At 43.7% G+C, this 20,419-nt stretch overlaps 1 protein-coding gene across 3 annotated transcripts in view; it reads left to right on the top strand.

The window, feature by feature from the left end:
- Nucleotides 1-10,604: 10,604 nt before the first annotated feature.
- The window catches only part of Rfc1 (replication factor C subunit 1), a 65,021-nt gene continuing 55,206 nt past the window's right edge, over nucleotides 10,605-20,419 (top strand). Inside the window, exon 1 of one of the 3 annotated variants that reach the window (XM_050149957.1) lies at nucleotides 10,605-11,053. In XM_050149957.1, the coding sequence (XP_050005914.1) occupies nucleotides 11,051-11,053 (3 nt within the window). In that variant the 5' untranslated portion in view covers nucleotides 10,605-11,050. The remainder of the gene's footprint in view (nucleotides 11,054-20,419) is intronic. The other 2 variants (XM_050149954.1, XM_050149955.1) reach the window with 2 other exon arrangements.

Genomic DNA, 20,419 nt, shown 5'->3' with positions numbered 1-20,419 from the left:
GGCCCAAATGGTTCCAGGGTTAGCGAGTCCTGTCACAAGAGAATAGGTAGAGTGACAGAGCAGGGCACCCACCTTCCGGTGTTCTCCGCAAGAGGAGACAGGAATGTGTGTATTCCCATAGTGTGCACGGACACAAACATACTGTGTACACAAAGTAAGCTAACTAGCCACCGTCTTTTTTTTAAAATATTTATTTATTTATTATGTATACAATATTTTGTCTGTGTATATGTCTGCAGGCCAGAAGAGGGCACCAGACCTCATTACAGATGGTTGTGAGCCACCATGTGGTTGCCGGGAATTGAACTCAGGACCTTTGGAAAAGCAGTTGGTGCTCTTAACCACTGGGCCATCTCTCTGGCCCCCTAGCCACCGTCTTTTAAAAAGACAGCAGCAGGGCTGGGGGTGTAGCTCAGTTGGCAGAGTGCGTGCTTAGCATGCTAGATGCCCTAGGTTCTCAGCACAGTGTTAACTGAACAGTGGTGCTTCCTGTGTCGTTATGGAAGCAGGAAGATCAGAAGTTAAAGGCCTGGGGCTAGAGAGATAGCTCAGCGATTAAGATCTCTGGCCTCTCTTTCAGAGGTCCTGAGTTCAGTTTCCAACAGCCACGTGGTAGTTTACAGCTATCCATGATGGGTCGGATGCCCTCTTCTGGCATGTAGGCATATATGCAGGTAGATTATTCATGCACATAAAATACACTTAAAAAATCTTAAAATAATAATAATAATACATTCAAGGCCATTCTCTGTAATCAGTGTGCTTGAGGCTAGCTTTCATTACACAAGGTTCTGTCTTAAAATAAAATAATCTTAAAAAATCAATCTGGGGAGGTGGCTCAGTACCTAAGTGCTTGCTATATAGGCAGCAGGAGTGAGGACTAGAGTTTGGATCCCCAGAACTCACGCAAATGCCGGGTGGGCATGGCAGCCCCCCGCCCCCGAAATTCCAGTGCATCAGAGGTACAAATTGGAGGGAGTTTGATCAAGAATCTCTATCTCAGTTTACAAGCTAGGTGTGTTGGTACATTCCTGTAATCCCAGAGCTTGGTGGGTGAAGGTAGGAGAATCAGGAGTTCAAGGTCATCCTCAGTTGCTTGGTCAGCCTGAGATCAAAAACAATAGTAACAACATCTATATAGATGGAGTGATAGACCAGTTACATGGATTAAAAAAAAACTTATTATGACTTTCTCCTGCAATCCCAGGACTAGAGATGGGGCTTTGTTGGTAGAGTGTTTGCCTTCCCTCTCTAGGCCCTGGGTATGATCCCCAACACTGCATACTGAGGATGGTGTTATGTTGTGAGTTTGAGGCCAGGCTGGGACACATGAGACTCTAGCTCAAAAACAAAAGCAAAAACCCAGCAAAACAAAATAGCCAATTTCCTATGGACTTTGATCTATAGTCTCAATAAAATCTCAGTAAAGATCTAGCCAGAAAAACACCAACATCTTCATCCAAAACTTTTTATCCCCAGCTCCACTCTACCCAGTGAGTGATCCCTGCCCCGCAGCCTTCCAGCCCCTGGCAACCATCGCTCTTCTCTGTGGCTGTAAATCTGAGCAAGCCATGAACTTTATCTTGGCAGGATAATGGAGACTTCTACTTTGTGTCTAGCTTTCTAATTTAGCGTGATCCGGGCTTGATGCGTGGTTGCTCTTGTTGTTCCTGCTGCTGCTATTTTGAGGTCCAGACTGATCACAGATTCCTAGACTCCTAGATCCAGGCAATTCTCCTGCCTCGTTAGGGAAGCTGGGACTGTCGAGGCAGGAAATGTGCTTAGCTCTCATTTTAAGCCTGTTTTTGAGATGAGAGATGGTTAAGTGGGTAAGAAAACTACCTGCTCTTCCAAAGGTCCTGAGTTCAATTCTCAGCATCCACATGGGGGCTCACAACCATCTGTAATTTTTTAAAATTACATTTATGCCAGGTGGTGGTGATGCACATCTTTGATCCCAGCACTCAGGAGGCAGAGGCAGGCAGATCTCTGTGAATTTGAGGCCATCCTGGTCTACAAAGCAAGTTTCTGGACTGCCAGGGCTGTTACACAGAGAAACATTGTCATGAACTCCCCTCCCCTCAAAAAGGTACATTTGTTTACTTATTTATTTATTTACTTACTGTGTGGGGGCACACATGTGTATCACAGCTCACACAAGGTCAGAAGACATCTTGTGTGAATTGGTTCTTTCCTTCCACCATGTGGGCCCTAGAGATTGGCTCTATGGAGTCAGGCTTGGCAGCAAAGGCTTTCCACCCGCTAAGCTACCTTTCTCTAACCTGGGAGTTTAATTGTAAAAGTTATTTTTATTTGATATTATCTAATTTCTACCATATTTAATCTCTACCCTTGGAGACTGACTTAACAGATCTGAATAGACACTTGATGTTTCTTTAGTGGTAAGGAAGACAGGGTTTCTTGCAGCCCAGGCTGGCTGTGAATATACTAGAGAGCTGAGAATGACCTTGAACACTTGACCTTCCTTCCTCCATCCTCCCAAGTGCTGAGATTACAGGTATGTACCACCTTACTGGACTGTGTTCTTCCTTTCTCCCTACCCTTTCTTCTTTTGGTTTGGTAAGGTCTCTATCTTGAATTTTTGTGCATTTATCTGATTATAGTGAAAAGTTTGGACATCTTTTCATATTTTTTTAAAATATTTATTATGTACACAATATTCTATCTGGCATGTATGTCTGCAAACCAGAAGAGGGCACCAGACCTCATTACAGATGGTTGTGAGCCACCATGTGGTTGCTGGGAATTGAACTCAGGACCTTTGGAAGAGCAGGCAATGCTCTTAACTGCTGAGCTATCTCTAGCTCCTCATATTTTTATTGATCTTAAATTTCTTCTGTTGTGAGTAGTCAATGTTTATTGTCTTCTTTTTTTAATGTCCTGTGTACACATGTGAAGGCACATACACGTACCATGTCACAAATGTGGAGGTCAGACAACTTGGATGTCCTGGTACTTGCTGAATAAATAATTTTTTTTTCAAGACAGGGTTTCTTTGCAGCTTTGAAGTAGTCTGTCCTGGAACTAGCTCTTGTAGACCAGGCTAGCCTCGAACTCACAGAGATCTGCCTGCTTCTGCCTCCCGAGTGCTGGGATTAAAGGTGTGTGCCACCACTGCCCAGTATAAATAAATATTTAAACATAAAGAAATACATTAATTCAGTTCTGATTTGTGTTCATTTGCAACATTTTTTTTTTTTGAGGCAGAGTCTTGCTGTGAAGATCAGGCTAGCCTGCAGCTGACAAAGACCCACCTGCCTCTGCCTCCATGCAAGTTTTTTCATGTGTATTTTGTGTAAGACCTTGTTAGACTTCTTTTGTTAGGCCTTTGAAATTCAGACCTGTAGTGGTGGGCATGGTGGCACACACCTTTGATCCCAGAACCCTGAAGACAGAGGCAGTTTCTGAGGCAAGAATTCAATCTCTGTGAGTTTCAGGGCAACCAGGGCTATACAGTGAGACCCAGTCCAGTTGACTCATTAGTTAAGTAATTCAAACCTATGCTCTTTTGTAAAGTTTTCTTTTTGCGACAGGATCTTGCTATGTATCTCAGGATGGTTGCAAACTCTCAAGTCTAGCAAGGGCTGAGATGATTGATACACACATATCCCATTGTGCCTGATACACACACATCATTGTATCTGATACACACATATCCCATTGTGCCTGATACACACACCATCGTGCCTGATACACACACATCATCATGCATGATATATCATCATTACAGACCCTGAAGGACCTTTTTGCTTTAAAAAAAGGCATGCAGAGTATTGCTCTATATAAACGGAGGGGTAATATACTCAATTTTATTTCAACTGCATGTCAGTAAAGATGATTGGAAAGATGTCTATGAAATCAAAATTTTTTTATCGAAAACCTTTGAACTATGAATGAGGATTCCAGGCTTGCCTTATCAAAGACTTTCTGATTGTTCCACCCCCTGCTCTCCCCTCTCCCACTCTTCTTTCTCCTCCCTTTCTTCCTCCTTCCTCTGCGACTTTTGGAAATGAAGTATTGCTATGCTATGCTATGCTATGCTATGCTATGCTATGCTATGCTATGCTATGCTATGCTATGCTATGCTATGCTATGCTATGCTATGCTAGAGATCCCTTGAACTCTAGGACTCAAGGGATCCTCCCATCTCAGCCTTTGGTTACTGGGACCTAACATACCTAAGAACCTTGGCAGGCTGGGAGGTGGCTCAGAGTTCAGAAACCCAAAACCCATGGATATGCCCAGTGGGAACGGTGGGCCACCTGTAATTCCAGCTCTCCAAAGACTGAGGCAGAGGAACCTGGAAGCAGTTTAGCTCCTGGCTCTATCACTGAGCTCTGGGTTCAACTGAGCAATCCCTGAAGACTCCTGATATCAGTCTCGGGCCTCTACGTCCTGAGCATATGTGTATGTGAATCTATATACATACACATACGCCCACACACTCCAATATATATTTATATGGATATTCACACTACACACACAAACACACGTCTAAGACCAAGAAGGTCCTAGAGGCCTATGGTATCCCACATGTGCGTGGTTTTCCATGGCAGGAGTCTGCAAGGAAGGGACAGTAGTTTCCTTCACTGGCTGCATCTCGCATTATTTCTATGAATCAACAGCAATCCTGGTATTGCCTTATAACACATGGAGAAAAACGTAACACTGACCAGAAATCCTACTATCACTGCAAAATGCTGTTGGAACATTTATTCCTCTGTCTACATAAGCCCTAAAATTGCCAATGAGAGTCGGGCAGTGGTGGTGTACACCTTTAATCCCAGCACTCGGGAGGCAGAGGCAGGCACATTTCTGAGAGTTCGAGGCCAGCCTGGTCTACAGAGTGAGTTCCAGGACAGGCTCCAATGCTACAGAGAAATCCTGTATTAAAAAAAAAAAAAAAACAAAAAAGCAAAGCAAAACAAAACAAAACAAAAAACCCCAACCAAACAAACAAACAAAAATTGCCAGTGAGAGCAGAGCCTGGTGGTGTTGGCCTATAATCCCAGTTACTTGGAAGGTAGCGCCAGCAGGATTGGAAGTTCAAGGTTATGCTTGCCTATGCTAGAAGATAAACAACCCCTCCTTTAAACCAAAAAACAAAACAAGCCTTCAATAATTTCAAGGTCTTCTAGCACAAAATCAAAGAGGAAAGCAGAGCTGTGGTTCAGTGATGAAGTGGTACCAGCATGGGCAAGGCCTCATGGGTTCAACCCCTGCTACCAAAGAAACAAAATTAAATTAAAAACAATGGCCAATGAGTATTTTAGGAAGTTATAGTTTGGGATTATATACATAATCAAATATGTGCATTAACAGTGAAATGATATACTTTTTATTATCTTATTCTGAAAGGAAAAGTCCCTTTTCAAGTAAGTGAATGTGCTGATTGACTTGACAGAAATTTCCTATTATTTATAGGATATGAAAACCACCAGAAAACCACCAGATGCCGGGCGGTGGTGGCATACGCCTTTAATCCCAGCACTCTGGAGGCAGAGGCAGGCAGATCTCTGTGAGTTCGAGGCCAGCCTGGTCTACAAGAGCTAGTTCCGGGACAGGCAAGTTTTTACAGACCTACATCACTCAAGTGTTAACATATCAAGAATAGCTGGATATCATCTAAGAATGAAGATAATTGGCATAGTTCATACCTGATTCCCTAAATTAGAATACTTGCACCTTAATGGTGACAGGTTTTCATGTCCATGTTCCTAAATGGCTTCAAGGTCAACACAGCCAGTGTGGACCTCCAGTTGCCACAGAGAAGCTGCCTGACAGACTGTTGTCTCTAAGGAAAGTGTTCCAATAAACCCTGACGAAGCAGGGCATGCTAATATTTATCCAGAGGGTGGAAGGTCATTTTGTTGCGGCACAGTGAAAAGGCAATTGATTTCCCTTGATTTTTCAAAGTCTAGGGAAAGACAATGTGAGCATTGTGCTCCTGAAGATGGTTTCAAAGTGAATCAGGGGTGCGTCCTACAGCTTCGACAAGTTAGCAGAAGACAGAGGCATTGCTACAGAGGCCAATTAATTGAGTGGTTTGCAATTATCCATGCCTGCAATTAGAATACAAAGGGGGGCCAAGAATCAGCTCCTGAGCCTTGTGTCGGCATCCTGGCCACTGCTGCTACGCCATTTTCAAACATTTCAGAGTGCTGCCTGTCCTCTCTGTGTTAGGGGAACGAAGATCACGTAAGCCTATTAGAAACTATTAGATCAAACTATTCACAAGCTGAGAAATGACTAAGAAAGACTCTAATGTCAATATTCTGTTTCTAAGTAGGAAAGAAAATAGCTCTGGCTTTCACAAAATTGTTTTTGTTGATAAAGTTAATATTTTTCCCCCCACAGCCTTTCTTTTAAGGATTAAGACAAAGCCCGCGAGCACCATGTAATCAGATCTAATATGTAATACTTTCCTTCAGATGTGTCTTTTTTTACCCTGGGTCTTGAATCATTAAAAGAAAATCAATCAGTCAAACAAACAAATAACAGCAAACGGGTTGGAGCGATGGCTCAGCAGTTAAGAGCATCTGCTGCTCTTGCAGAACTGCCCTGGGTCTGATCTCCGGCATGTCTTACAGTGGGTGTGGTGGTGCAGGACTATCATCCCACTCAGCACTTGGGAAGTGGAAGCAGGAGGATCAGATGTTCAAGATCAGCCTCAGCTACGTTGCAAGTTTGAGGCCAACCTAAGATATGTGATAACCTGTCTCAAAAAGGAAAAGAAAAAAAAATGCTGAAACATAATACAATACAAAAAGTATACGAGTTTTCTTTTTCTTTCATTTTTGAGACTATGTCTTTCTAGGCAGTCCTGGATTTTCCTGGAACTTGCTGTATAGACTAAGCTGTCCTGAAATTAGCAGAAATCTTCTTGCTTCTGTCTCTCAAGCACTGGAATTAAGTGTGAGTCACTATACCCTTTTTGCAAGTTTTCTTTCTGTCTTAATGGTTAGGATTTTATTTATTTTAAAAAATTCATTTTAAAATTCTGTGCAGATATGCATCTGTGTGTAGGTATGTGCACCATGTATGTGCAGTACCTGTGAAGGCTGGAAGAGGGCAATAAATCCCAAAGAACTGGAGTTCCAGGAATTTGTGAACTGCCATGATGGCTCAGTGGTTAAGAGCACTGCCTGCTCTTCCAAAGGTCCTGAGTTCAATTCCCAGCAACCACATCTGTAATGAGATCTGGTGCCCTCTTGAGGAAGAGACCTGGTTAGTTGTTCTCATCAATTTAGACCATGAAACCCAACAGGGACAAGTTCACCAGAACTGCCATATATGAATTGCCCATGCATGCTTCAGCATTGCCAGGGCATAAGTTTCAATTTTCAATTTCATGTGAGTGATGGGAACCCAGTTTGGGTCCTCTGTAAGAGGAGTAAACATCATGTTTTGTCTTTTATTATTTGAGACAGGGCCTCACTATGTCGCTGTCGTATGAAAGAAAGTTTTATGCAACCTAGTCATTGATTTCTTGATTATAACACAATGAATAATGTACATTGGTTTAGTTCCTCTAAGGTTGTATGAACAAAATTGTATAATGTATCCGCTGTGTCTTTCTAGGGATTTGGTTCACAGATTTTGTTGATTTCTCAATGGATCAAACAGAGCTAGTCTTCCAAAATCAGTTATTTCCCTAAACAAAGCTGTACAGTAAGGGGCTGGAGAGATGGCTCATCTGTTAAGAAGAGCACTGCCTGCTCTTCCAGAGGTCCTGAGTTCAATTCCCAGCAACCATATGGTGACTCACAACCATCTGTAATGAGATCTGGTGCCCTCTTCTGGCTTGCGGGCAGAATACCGTAATTTTGGAAGGTTCTCAAGTTTTATATTTATTTTTACTTATTTATTTTGTGTCTCTGGGTGTGAGCACACGCCCATGACAGAGCATGTGTGGCGGTCAGAGGACTGTTTTCTAGGGCTGCTTCTTTCCTTCCACCTTGTTTATGAGGCAGGGTCATTTCTGCCACACATGTGCGAACTCCAGAGTAATAAAGATAAGTGTTGATGGAAGAACACGATTATCATCCATGCGTAGTGGTGCATGCTTGCAGTCCTAGAATTTGGGAGTCTGAGGCGGGCAGAGTTCAAGTTTGAGGCCAGCCTGGGTTACATACCGAGACAGTCTGGATTAAACTCCAGCCAAAGCAAATAACTACCACCCCCAAAAATGCTATCATTATTTGATGTGTGTCTTTAACAGGTGAGGAAACTGAGTCACAGATACTTCTCTATGGTCACATAACGAGCACACAGAGGAGCAGGAACAGAGTAACTGGTTTTGGGGGGACCCCGGTGTTAGGTTGGGAGCGTAGGTCCCAGTCCCTTGCATCTATCCCAGTCCCCAGGCCTGGTCTGGACTTCAAATCCCAGCAAGCCAGGGTACCACTCCCTGGGTACTAAAGTGATCCCCCCAAAAGAAGAACACGTGGTCTCCCTTTCTTCCTCCTGGGGGTCGCGTTCCTGCGGCTTCACGGTTCCCCCTTGGGGCCGCCCGAGAGTGCAGATCTCCCATTAAACCTGGATATTTCTTAATTTGGCTTGTTTTGATTTGGCTTGATTGGGAATTTCTGCGTCGTCAGAGAGCTCGCTTAGGAAATATTCCTAACACCCGGCAGTGAAGTCTTGCTCATAGAAACAGTTCACTTGTTTCTAATTGGAGTTTTTTTTTTTTTTTTTTTTTTGACAGGGTTTTTCTGTAGCTTTGGAGCCTATTCTAGAACTAACTCTTGTAGACCAGACTGGCCTCGAACTCACAGAGATCCTCCTACCTCTGCCTCCAAAGTGCTGGGATTAAAGGCGTGTGCCACCACTGCCCAGCTAGGAGATTTTTATTCTTAGTGGTGAATTTTAACCTAGAACAGTGCAGAGCTGCATATGGGGCACATATAAAATAGATGCAGGTTGTGGTACTTGCTTCTAATCCCAGCATCGGAGAAGCAGAGGCAAGTGAACCTCTGGAGTTCCAGGCCAGCCAGAAGTTACATCGAGAAGTTGTTAAAAAAAAAAAACCAAAATCATGTCGCAATAGATATCTAGTAAATCCACACTATTGTATTCCTGAACGCTTTACAGCCTCTCCTGTATGGTGTCATAAAGGGACAAGGCCCAACCGGAAGTGTTAGAAAAAGATTTGAAAGTCTAAGGCCAAAGTTTGATATTGCTGTCCTCACTAAATTCTTGGATAATCTCATGTTTTCTCTTGAAATTGTATGGAAATGTTACATTCTATTCCACAACCAAGTTGTTTACTTATCGGAAACCTGCCGGCCAGGTGCAGATTACAGGATTATGTAATAATGTAATGAGTGGGGGTGGTGGAGGCAGAGGCATTATCACGAGTTCCGGGGCCCACCTGAGTCACATACCAAAGCCAGCTACCCAAACTGACAGAGTGAAACAACCTGGTTCCTTGCTGAGACTTGCTCATCCTAACTCTCTCCTGACTCCAGATTTTCTGTGGCTGTCTATCTTGATATGCATTGCTTCAAAGACTTCACTATCTCTCTCTCTCTCTCTCTTTCTTTCTCTCTCTCTCTCTCTCTCTAATTTATTATTTTGGACAAACTTTCTCTATGAAACTTTGGCTGTCCTGAAACTTGCTCTGTAAATCAGGCTGACCTTGAACTCCCGTAACTCTGTCTGCCTCTGCCCACCCGGTACTCGGATCAAATCGACTTCCCTATTCTTTTTTTTGGATTTTCTTTTCTTTTTTCTTTTTATTTGTTAAAGAATTCTGTCTCTTCCCCACCGCCGCCTCCCATTTCCCTCCCCCAATCAAGTCCCCCTCCCTCGTCAGCCCAAAGAGCAATCAGGGTTCCCTGCCCTGTGGGAAGTCCAAGGACCACCCACCTCCATCCAGGTCTAGTAAGGTGAGCATCCAAACTGCCTAGGCTCCCACAAAGCCAATACGTGCAGTAGGATCAAAAACCCATTTTTTTTTGATCCCCTGCATGTTGGTATATATACATGAAATATCAGCACTTAGGAGACAGTAGAAAAATTATTAGTTCAAGGTCATGCTCTGGGACTTGAACTATGTGGGGAGTTTGAGACCAGGATGGTACACATGAGATCCTGTCTCAAAACAACAACAAAACTTAATGTAGGGGCTGGGGAGATGGCTCAGTAGGTAAGAGCACTGGCTGCTCTTCCAGAGGACCCAGGTTCAATTCCCAGCACCCACATGACAGCTCACAAATATCTGTAACTCCAGTTCCAGGAGAGCTGACGCTCTCATATAGACGCACATGGAGGGAAAACACCAATGAAGGTGAACTAAAAATAAATATTAAAAAAACTTAATGTAAATATTCCTTTAATGTAAATAGTCCCTTTAAAACAAACATGTACCCACGTGGCGGAAGGGCTCCCACAAGATTTTCTTTGATCTTCACTGGCAAACTCCACCACCAATAAATAAACGTGTAAAAAGTAATAAATATTTGCCCTTTATCCTGGGGCTTTTCTAACTACGGGTCTCTTAGTTTGAGCCAAAATCGATAGGTCAAACATTAAAAAGAAAAGAAAACAAAACAAATCAGAGTAAAGTTTGAGGGGAACAGTTGATGTGGGCAGTGTGTATCGAATACATTTCATTTTATTGAGGGTGGGAGTTAAGACCTTCTGGAAGTTGCTGCAGGGCACTGCTCTTGCTGTGCACGTATACACGGAAGGAAGGCACCTGGGAACTCTCCATAGAGGAAGTCAGCCGCAGACCAAGGATTGGGCGTCCGGGTCGCGACCGCAGGCGCACACCGAACCCTTACAGAGGCAGCAACAATCCTCCAGCCGCCGCCGGGGCCGTACCGCGCCCAAGCGTGAAACTCCCGCCTTGGGGGCGGGGCCGCGCGGCGAGCGCGCTCCTCCTGACGTCATCGCCGCGCGCCGCCGCTTGAGCTTCTGCCACTTCGCGGGAGAAGTTGTTGGCGCCAATGGATCCCGAGCCCCGATAACGGATTTCCCCAGCCGCGGGCCTGCCCACCTGTTCCTCTTCGGTCTTGGGGCTGCGATGGTGAGCCGTCCGGGAGGCCGTGCAGCTCCAGAGGCTTTGCAGGCCGGGTGTGGACGGGGCGCCGCCGCGGTGCGGGCTGGGGAGGACGGCGCAGGGTGCTTCGAGGGGCCCGCTTAGGGTGCGGGGCGCCCCGCGGACGCAGCGTGCAGGGATGTGGCTGCAACGCGGCACTTTCACACTCCACCCCCCGACTCCTGGGGGAAGGGAGGAAGAAGAGGAACGTTGATTTGGACCCGGAGTTAAAAGTTTATTTCGTGTACGGCACTGTCCCAAATCTCAGTTGGAATGCTTCCTAAAAACCTTGACTTCAAGCTTTGTGAGGAAGAATGTAATACTTTGCTTTCTTAGGGAAAAGTTGCTCGGGCCTTCTCTTTAATCAGCTTCGCCCTGAAGCGCGTCTCAGGTGTTTTGAGAGCTGATGACACAAGGAAGTCGTTTTACTTTGTTGAGTAGTTTATAGGAGTTGAACAGGTAACCTGGTTTACCAGGAGTAAAAAACACAGCGAGTATGGAGGGTTGTTATGTATTTGACAGCTGTCATTTCTTGTCACCTGTTAAAGTGTTAAAAAAAACCCTCAGTCGCAACTTCAGTTCATAATTCTGTACAATGAGCTAACAGCTCTAAAGTGAAATAGCAGCAGGCATAGGAGATAGTTGCATATTTGAAGCAGTTTTTTTTTTCTAAAAGATTTATTTATTATATATACAACATTCCTTCCATGTATGTTTACATGCCAGAAGAGGGCACCAGATCTCATTACAGATGGCTGTGAGCCACCATGTGGTTGCTGGGAATTGAACTCAGGACCTTTGGAAGAGCAGTCAGTGCTCTTAACCTCTGAGCCACCTCTCCAGCCCTTGAAGCAGTTTTTAAAGGACAGCCGAAGAGCCCCAGTTAATCTAGAGTGTATTAACAATCATCTGTACGTATATTTTCTATTATTCTTCATTTAGTTGTTATCCAGCATTCTTCCGAATGCCAGCATTCAAGGGGGAAAAGTTATGTTGGATTGGAAAAATTTCAGCGCTCTCCTCTTTCTTCTTGGGGAAAAGATAATTAATAGTAGCCACGCAGGGTCAGCCTTTCTCCCCTAGGTTTATTTGTGAGTTGTTGGCTTTAAACACTTTCTAAAAATTCATTTAAAGTGCTTTCTTGAAAAAAAAAAGCTTAGTTATGTGTTTATGTGTATCTGTGTTTGTGTATGCACACATGTGTGCCCATGGCATCCAGAAGAGGGTGTCATCCTCTGGAGCTGGAGTTCGAGGTGGTTTGAAGATGCCTGCTGTGGAAATTCAGGCCCTCTACAAGAACAGTACACACTCTTAACCACTGAGCCATCTCTCCAAGCTCCATGTTCATTAGTTTTTTTATTTAGTTTGTAATATGTATGTTTTGCCTAGATGTATTTCTGTGAACATGCATACCTGGAGCTGGAGTTAAAGGTGGTTGTGGGCCAGGCAGTGGTGGTGCACGCCTTTAAATCCCAGCACTTGGGAGGCAGAGGCAGGTGGATCTCTGTGAGTTCGCGGCCAGCCTGGTCTACAAGAGCTAGTTCCAGGAATCCAGGACAGGCACCAAAGCTACACCGAGAAACCCTTTTTCGCAAAACAAAACAACAACAAAAAAAATGGTTGTGGGTGTTAGGAATTAAACTCAGGTTCAGAAGAGCTGCAAGTACTCTGACTACTGAACCATCTCTCCAGTCACGCCCCTCCAGGCATTTAAAAATTAAAAAGAAAGTTTCTTATTTTATGTGTATGAATACTTTGCCTATGTGCATGTACATGCATCATATGCAACCCTGGCCCCAAGGAGATCAGAAGAGGGCTTTGAATCTCTTGGAACTGGTGTCGAAGGCAGCTGTGAGCCATTTTGTGCGTGGTGGAAACTGATCAGGTCCTCTGCAAGAGTAACATGTGTTCTCAATCAAGCCTCAAACCTCTCAAGTTTTTGTTTTTTTTGAGACAGGGTCTCCTTATAATAGTCCTGGCTTCCCTAGAACTTACATTATAGACCAGGCTGTTCTCAAACTCAGAGATGCTCCTGACTCTGTCGTCATGTTTGGCTCTGAGTTCATTGTTTTTAAGGAAAATTTTGGGTAGTGGTATCATGTATCAGGCCTTGACTTTACAATATATATAGAACAGGCTGGTTTGTTCTATTACTGTAGGCCAGCAAACTCCAGTGATCCTCATGTCTCTGCTTCCCCTAGTGCTGGAGTACATGCACATGTAGCTTTGCCTGGTTTTATGGGGCACTGTGGGTCTGCATGCAGGTCCTCATGCTTGTACTGAGTCAGCCTCCTAGACTCACCTTGTTTTTTTGTGAGGGTTTCACAGAACCTGGAGCTCAGCAGTGCCTAAGTTGGCCGGCCAGCAAGCCCCAGGAATCTTGTCTGTCTCTGCGTCACCAGTGCTAGGATTGCAGGGGTACACCACCACACACCCACTCTGTATGTGGGTGCTAGAGATTCAGACTGAGCTCCTAATGCTTGGGTGGCAAGCACTTTACCAACTGAGCCCTTGCCCCAGCTCCTGCTTCACTTTTCTAGTACTAAAAGTAATTCTTGCTAAAAAAATGGCTAAGTCGATCAGTTTTTACTGTTTGCTGAAAGGAAACATTTCTAGTAAGTAGATTAGGATTTTGTATTGGGCTGGAGAGACGGCTTAGTGGTTGAGTGCCAGCTGCTCCTGCAGAGGGAATCTGGTTCTGTTCTCAGCACCCGTGTCAGGTGACTGACATTTGACTGCAAATGCAGCTCCAAGGGAGTCAGAGCACCTGGACTTCGTGCACTGCACTCATGTGCACATATCCACATATAGACACGGAAAATAAGTACACCACACACACACACACACACACACACACACGCACGCACGCACACACCGGGCTGGAGAGATGGCTCACTACTTAGAAGCACTTGTTGCTCTTGTAGAGGACCTGGGTTTGATTCCTAGCATCTACATAGTAGCTTATAACCATCTGTAACTTCAGTTCGATGGCAATTCAGAACCCTTTTCTGAACTTCAATGTCATCAGACATGTACGTGGTACACATGCATACATATATATATATATGGCAAAACAGTATACACATAAAAAATAAAGTAAATAAAAAAATTATGTATTGGTATTTAATCTAACCCTCCAGCAGTTAACATGAAAAGAAGCCTAACAGAACTCCAGAATAAAGTTCTATTTAATGAGTGTTTATTGAGCATCTGTACATAAGTTATAGTATAGTGCAGTAGTTGTTAGATACATGTGGTGAGAGGTATGCAAATGTTCTGGCCAGCAGAGATGCCTGTAGGTACATGCCACACCTCCTGAGGCCTTCCCCTTTGCTGAAGCTCATCCACAGACGGAAGGTTAGCTCTTGCTCTGGGAGTCATTGAACTTGAGGTCTCCAGCTTTTTGGCTTTTGACAAAGGTGTTGAGAGAATTCAGTAGTCAGTTAAAAAAGTGATGCCAAGGCCAGGCAGAAAGGTGCATGCACACCTATAATCTCGGCACTCAAGAGGCAGGAGGAAAAGAAAGAACAAAAAAGTGCCAAGACCAGATACTCTCATGCAAAGAATAAAGAATAAACTTGGACCTCTATATTCATACCTCATAGGAAACAGACGTATAAGCCAGGAAAGTAAGCAGAGGCCTCACAGGCCAAGTTGTAATACAAATGGAAAAGGCTGTATTGCAGTACAGGCAGCCTTGCTCTAGGGAGAACACTTGACACAACCAGCTAAGATGTGTAGAGTGATGTAAAGATGCCTGTAGAGCGGACACAATGCTCAGACTACAGAGTTGAGACACCTGACCCCACCTCCAAAGACTTCCTTCAAGATTGACGTGTAGGGCTGGGCTCCCAAAGTCCAGTTGAAGAGAGGGAGGAGCAAGAATACGAGCAAAGAGGTCAGACTATGTTTCAGGGGACGCCCACTGAAACAGCTTACCTGAGCTAATGGAAGCCTTCCAACACCGGCCTGACAGAGAGGGAACCAGCATAGGACAAAACTAGGTCCTCTGAATGTGGGTGATAATTTTATGGCTGGGGCAGAGTGTGGGGCCACTGGCAGTGAGACCAGGATTTATCCCTACTGCTTGTTCTGGCTTTTTGAAACTCATTCTCAATGGATGTGGGGGGGGGGGGGGGGCTTGGTCCTGCCTCAAAGCAATGCTGGATTTTGTTTACTCCCCATGGGAAGCCTTATCCTTTCTGCGGAGTAGAGGGGTAGGTTGGGAGGTGGAGGGAGCAGGAGGAGGGGAGGGAGTGGGAAATGGATTTGGCATATAAAATGAGAAAAGATAGTTTTTTAAAAATAAATTTAAAAAAGGTATTACTGCATGCACATGGTACACAGACATATATGCAGGCAAAACAGCCAGGCACATTAAAAAAAGGAAAAAAGGACTGATATGTATTTTTTCAACCATATGCATAATTTTAATAATTTTTTTCTTTTTCTTTTTTTTTTTCGAACTCACAGAGATCTGCCTACCTCTGCCTCCTGAGTGCTGGGATTAAAGGCCTACGCCACCATCGTCTGGCAATTTTAATAATTATACCAACCAATTATTGATGAAAAAAGAAAGCTTGTTGATTAAAAAAGAAAATAGTATCTATAGGGTTTCACTTATATTTTAAGCTGTTAAATCTCACAGCAGTACAAATATGGCTTATTACTTTTTAAAAAATAATTTATTTTTATTTAACATTCATTGATGTTTTGCCTTGGTTGTACGTTTGTATGAGGGTGTTAGAAACCCTGGAACTGGAGTTACAGACAGGTGTGAGCTGCCTGTGGGTGCTGGGAATTGAACCTGAGTCTTCTGGAAGAGCGGTCAGTGTTCTTAACTGCAGAGCCATCTCTCTAGCCCCCCTTATTACTTTTTTAATATTGCATTTCTATTTATTTAATAGCTAACATTTTCAGATCATCCAAAATTCAAGAGAATAAAACGTCAAGCCCAGCTTCGTGACATATACTTTTTAGTCCCAGCATTTGGGAGGCAGAGGCAGGTAGATCTCTGAGTTCAAGGCTGGCCTGGTCTTTACAGGACAGCCAGGGCTACAGAGAGAAACCCTGTCTTGAAAACCCAAAACAAACAAACAAAGCAAGACAGTGCATTTTGGTGCTTTATAAAGTAAAAGCTTGTTAGATAATTTGAGTAGATTTTGTAAAGTATGTTGATTATAAATTTTCTTGTAAATTTGGTGGACCGTTAAAATGTTAAATATTTTCATTTGTTTGCTAATTTTAAATTAGAGAAGTAAAAACCAATGTGTATTATTTTGGCAGCTGCTCTGCAGAGCACTGTGGTCTGTACTTTGCATGGAATCCTGTGCTCTTCACAGATAAATTAACATAGTGACATAATTTGCGCCCTCCTCCTTCCTCATGTGCTTCGTTGGTGGCTGAGCTGCTGACAGGTGGAAAAGTAAGGAGAGCTTCTGAGTGCAGCAGAGCGGCCGTGCATAGCTCTACACCTGGGGTTTCTGGGCTGAAGCCGCCTTGTGCTGCGTTTCTATGCAGCGGCCGTGCATAGCTCTACACCTGGGGTTTCTGGGCTGAAGCCGCCTTGTGCTGCGTTTCTTCGGTGTTGGGGAAATAGCAACAAGTTATGTCATCTCTACTTGTACTCATAGTTTTGAAACCAAGTTGGAAATAAAATGCCTTGATACAAACTAAAGCCTAGAAAATGTACCCCCTTCCTTTTAGTATCTGACCAAAACACGGTTTGGTCTGTGTTTATCAAAATTGGATTTGGGTTGCCTGATATGCAACATTTCTCTCTAATCAATCATCTTGTAGACTGTTAATTATAGCTTAGTGATGGGAGCTGCCTCTCTCTTGTCTAACCCTGTCTTTTTCTCCAAGGCATTTACACCAAGTAGACCAGGGTGGTCTTAAATTCCTGTTCCTCCTTGCCTCAGACTTCCTAGTTCTGGGATTGTAGTGGTGATTAGCAATTTCCCACCTTATATTTAAGATCAATTAAAATATTTATTTTTATTTATGTGTATTTATGTGTCTGAGTGAATGCCATGTGTGTAGTTGTCCTTGGAGGCTAGAGTAACAAGTGAGTGTGTTTAAGTTTCTTCATAGGGATGCTGGGAACCTAACTCAGGTCCTTTGGAAGAATAGAAAGGATCTTAACTGTGAGCCATCCCTTCAGCCCCAGTCTTCAGTTTTATTTAATCTATGAATTTATTTTTGTTTTTTTTGGGGGGGGACAGGGTTTCTCTATGTAGCCCTGGCTGTCTGGAATTCTCTCTGTTGACCACGCTGACCTTGAACTCAGAGATTTGCCTTTCTCTGCCTGGGGGTGGGGGGTGGAATTAAGGGTGTGCACTACCCACTGCCTGGCCTGGCCCAATTTTCAATTTTAAAACTTTTGCTAGTGAATGCTTCTTGACATTCTCAGTTCCATTCTCAGTTTGTGAATTGGGGCTAACAATTTCTAGGCTTGTTATGTGGATTAAGCACATTAATTTTTGTATGTATATATTTATTGTGTGTGTGTCTATCAGTCTGAATCTCACCTTTCCAAGGATGTCCGTGAACTGAGAATGACCTTGAACTCTTCTGTTGCCTGCTTCTTCAAGTACTAGTGTTACCAGCCACAATTTACTTATCTAATCAACCACGTCTGTTTAATTTATTGTGTGTATGTACATGCCTGCCACAGCACATGCGTGGAGGTCAGAGGCAACTTGCAGTGTGGGTCTTTGGAACTAAACTTTGGTTATCCTTACCCACTGAGCCATTACACTGGTCCAGGCCCTCCTGCCCCTCCCCTCTTCCTCATCCTGCAGTTCTTTACTGTTGATAGGGAAGTGCTTTATCCTGAGTTATACCTCAGACCTGTATTCAGAGTTTTGTATGTATGTATGTTTCTGAATATTTCTGGGGAAAATATAGCTCATGAGGTTTATAAAAGCTTATCTTTTAAACAGTATTAAAAATGACTTGTGGGGCTAGAGAGTGGGCTTAGAGGTTAAGAGCACTGGTTGCTCTTCCAGAGGACCCGAGTTCAATTCCCAGCACCCATATGGCAGTTCACACGTGTCTGTAACTCCATTCTAGGGTATCTGACTCCCTCACATGGATATACCTGCAGGCAAAACACCAGTGCACATAGATGATAATAATAAATTATTTTTAAAAATTACTGTTGTGGAAGTCAAAGACTGCGTGTTTTGTTTCTTTGGCACTCACATACTTTACTAAATGCACTGCTTGTTACTGATGGTCTGCAGGGGTAGAAGCCACAGGGACAGAGAACTGCTTTGTAGTATTTGGCATATGATACATTTTCCATAAATATTTGATGTGTAAATAAACTTTGTAGTTCCACTAAAAAACCATCAAGAAGGTAAAAGTTGCTGGCATTTCTAGGGCAGTGGTTCTCAACATGTGGGTCATATGCTGTGAGGTATTGGATGATTTCTCAGGGGTCATCTAAGACCGTTGGAAAGCACAGATATTTACATTGCAGGCCATAACAGAAGCAGAGTTACACTTATGAGGTAGCAATGAAAATTTTATGGTTGGGGGTTACTCTAACATGAGGAACTGTATTAAAGGTCACAGAATTAGGAAGGTTGAGACCCACTGTTCTAGGGACAAGCGTGCTTGTTCAGTGGTTAAGAGCACTTGCTGCTCTTGCAGAGGACACAAATTTGGTTCCCAGCACCCACATAGTGACTGACAACCATCCATCACTCTGTTTCCAGGAGACCCCAGGCTTCTCTGAGCTCCATAGGCACCAGGCACTTATGTGGTACACACACATTCATGCAGGCAAAACACTGATGTCAAATCTATTAAATTTTTTCCACCCTTTTGTTGATGACGTGTCTGAGTTATTAAAACATTTCATGAGTGGGCTGGCAGTAGTCACCTTTACTGTCAGTCCTCAGAGGCAGACAGGTGGGCTCCTGAGTCTGAGACCAGTCAGGGCTACCTGCTGAGACCTTGGCTTTAGTTTTTTTTTTTCTTCATGACAGTAAGGTAGTCTAGAGAAGTATGGTGTTTTCCTGTATTATATTTTAGGTCTGATTTTAGTTTGAAGTTAAGTTATGTGGTCATGTAGGTAGTTGAAATTTGACTTTTTTGATTAGAAGTAAGTTGTTTCCTCTCTCTTTTTTTTTTTTTTTTTGTTTTTTGAGGCAGGGTTTCTCTGTGGCTTTGGAGCCAGTCCAGGAACTAGCTCTGTAGACCAGGCTGGTCTCGAATTCACAGAGATCCGCCTGCCTCTGCCTCCCGAGTGCTGGGATTAAAGGCATGCGCCACCATCTCCTGGCTAGAAGTAAGTCGTGAATTAACCTCTGTATGAACGAGAATTTCAGTACATTAGTTGTGGTGAAAATGTCAGAATCCTGGAATAAACCACTTCATCAGGCATGATCCGCCTCAAACTTTAGTTATCCAAGTTAAGCAGGTGTAGAAAGAAACCAATTATTTTAAACCTAAATTAGGTAATTATTTCTGTGTTGTCCATTTGTAATTTTGTCCATTTGTAATTTTGGTCAGGAACCCAAAAAATTTCTAAGATGAATGTTTAATTGAGAGACACTATTGTATCCTCTGGACGCGATGAGGATTTTCATTGTCATCAGAGACTTCAGGAGACCTTCAGTAGACGCAGGGGCAGGTCCCACTGCTCTCATTCTCTAGGCTCAGCTTTTGTTTGCTGAAGACGCTGAAGAGCATTGAGACTCTGTGAGAGCTGAGGGCTGGGTTGTTTTCCTTCTTTACTGTTTTCTCCCTCTCTCTCTCCCTCCCTTTTTCTTTTCTTTTGGGGGGGGGGCAGGGTTTCTCTCTGTTGCCTTGGCTTGGCTTTCCTGGAACTCGCTCTTTAGACCAGGTTGGCCTTGAACTCACAGAGATCACTTGCGTCTTCCTCCCTAGTCTTGGATTATAGGGGTGTGCTACCATGGCCCTACTGCTTCCTGTTTGTTCTGACCACTAAGCATTGATCCTGGTCTGTTGAAGGCTTTTAGAAGTACTGAGTGTTAACCTAGGTGAATGAAGGAGTCCGTGAGGGACCTTAGACTTTTCTTTCCTGGAACTTGTTACAGATTCTTCTTTGTACAGTTAATAGCCCCCCTCCCTGCCCCCGGAAGTTTTGAAAAATTTAAGATTTTCTAGATCATACTTAAATAGCTCATGGTGTTTTCCTCAGGGAAGTGCTTTGAGGCAAGTGCTGGTCTTTGCTGCACCAGTAATGTTGATCTTATGTGTAGTGATGGTTTTGATTTCTTTTTTTAATTAATTAATTAATTAAAGATTTCTGTCTCTTCCCCACCGCCGCCTCCCATTTCCCTCCCCCTCCCCCAATCAAGTCCCCCTCCCTCGTCAGCC

This window comes from Alexandromys fortis, unplaced genomic scaffold (genome assembly GCF_014885135.2).
Source record: "Alexandromys fortis isolate MF-2015 unplaced genomic scaffold, M_Fortis_MF-2015_v1.1 scaffold_0, whole genome shotgun sequence".
Lineage (NCBI taxonomy): Eukaryota > Metazoa > Chordata > Mammalia > Rodentia > Cricetidae > Alexandromys > Alexandromys fortis.
This window is presented reverse-complemented; position numbering and strand designations above follow the sequence as displayed.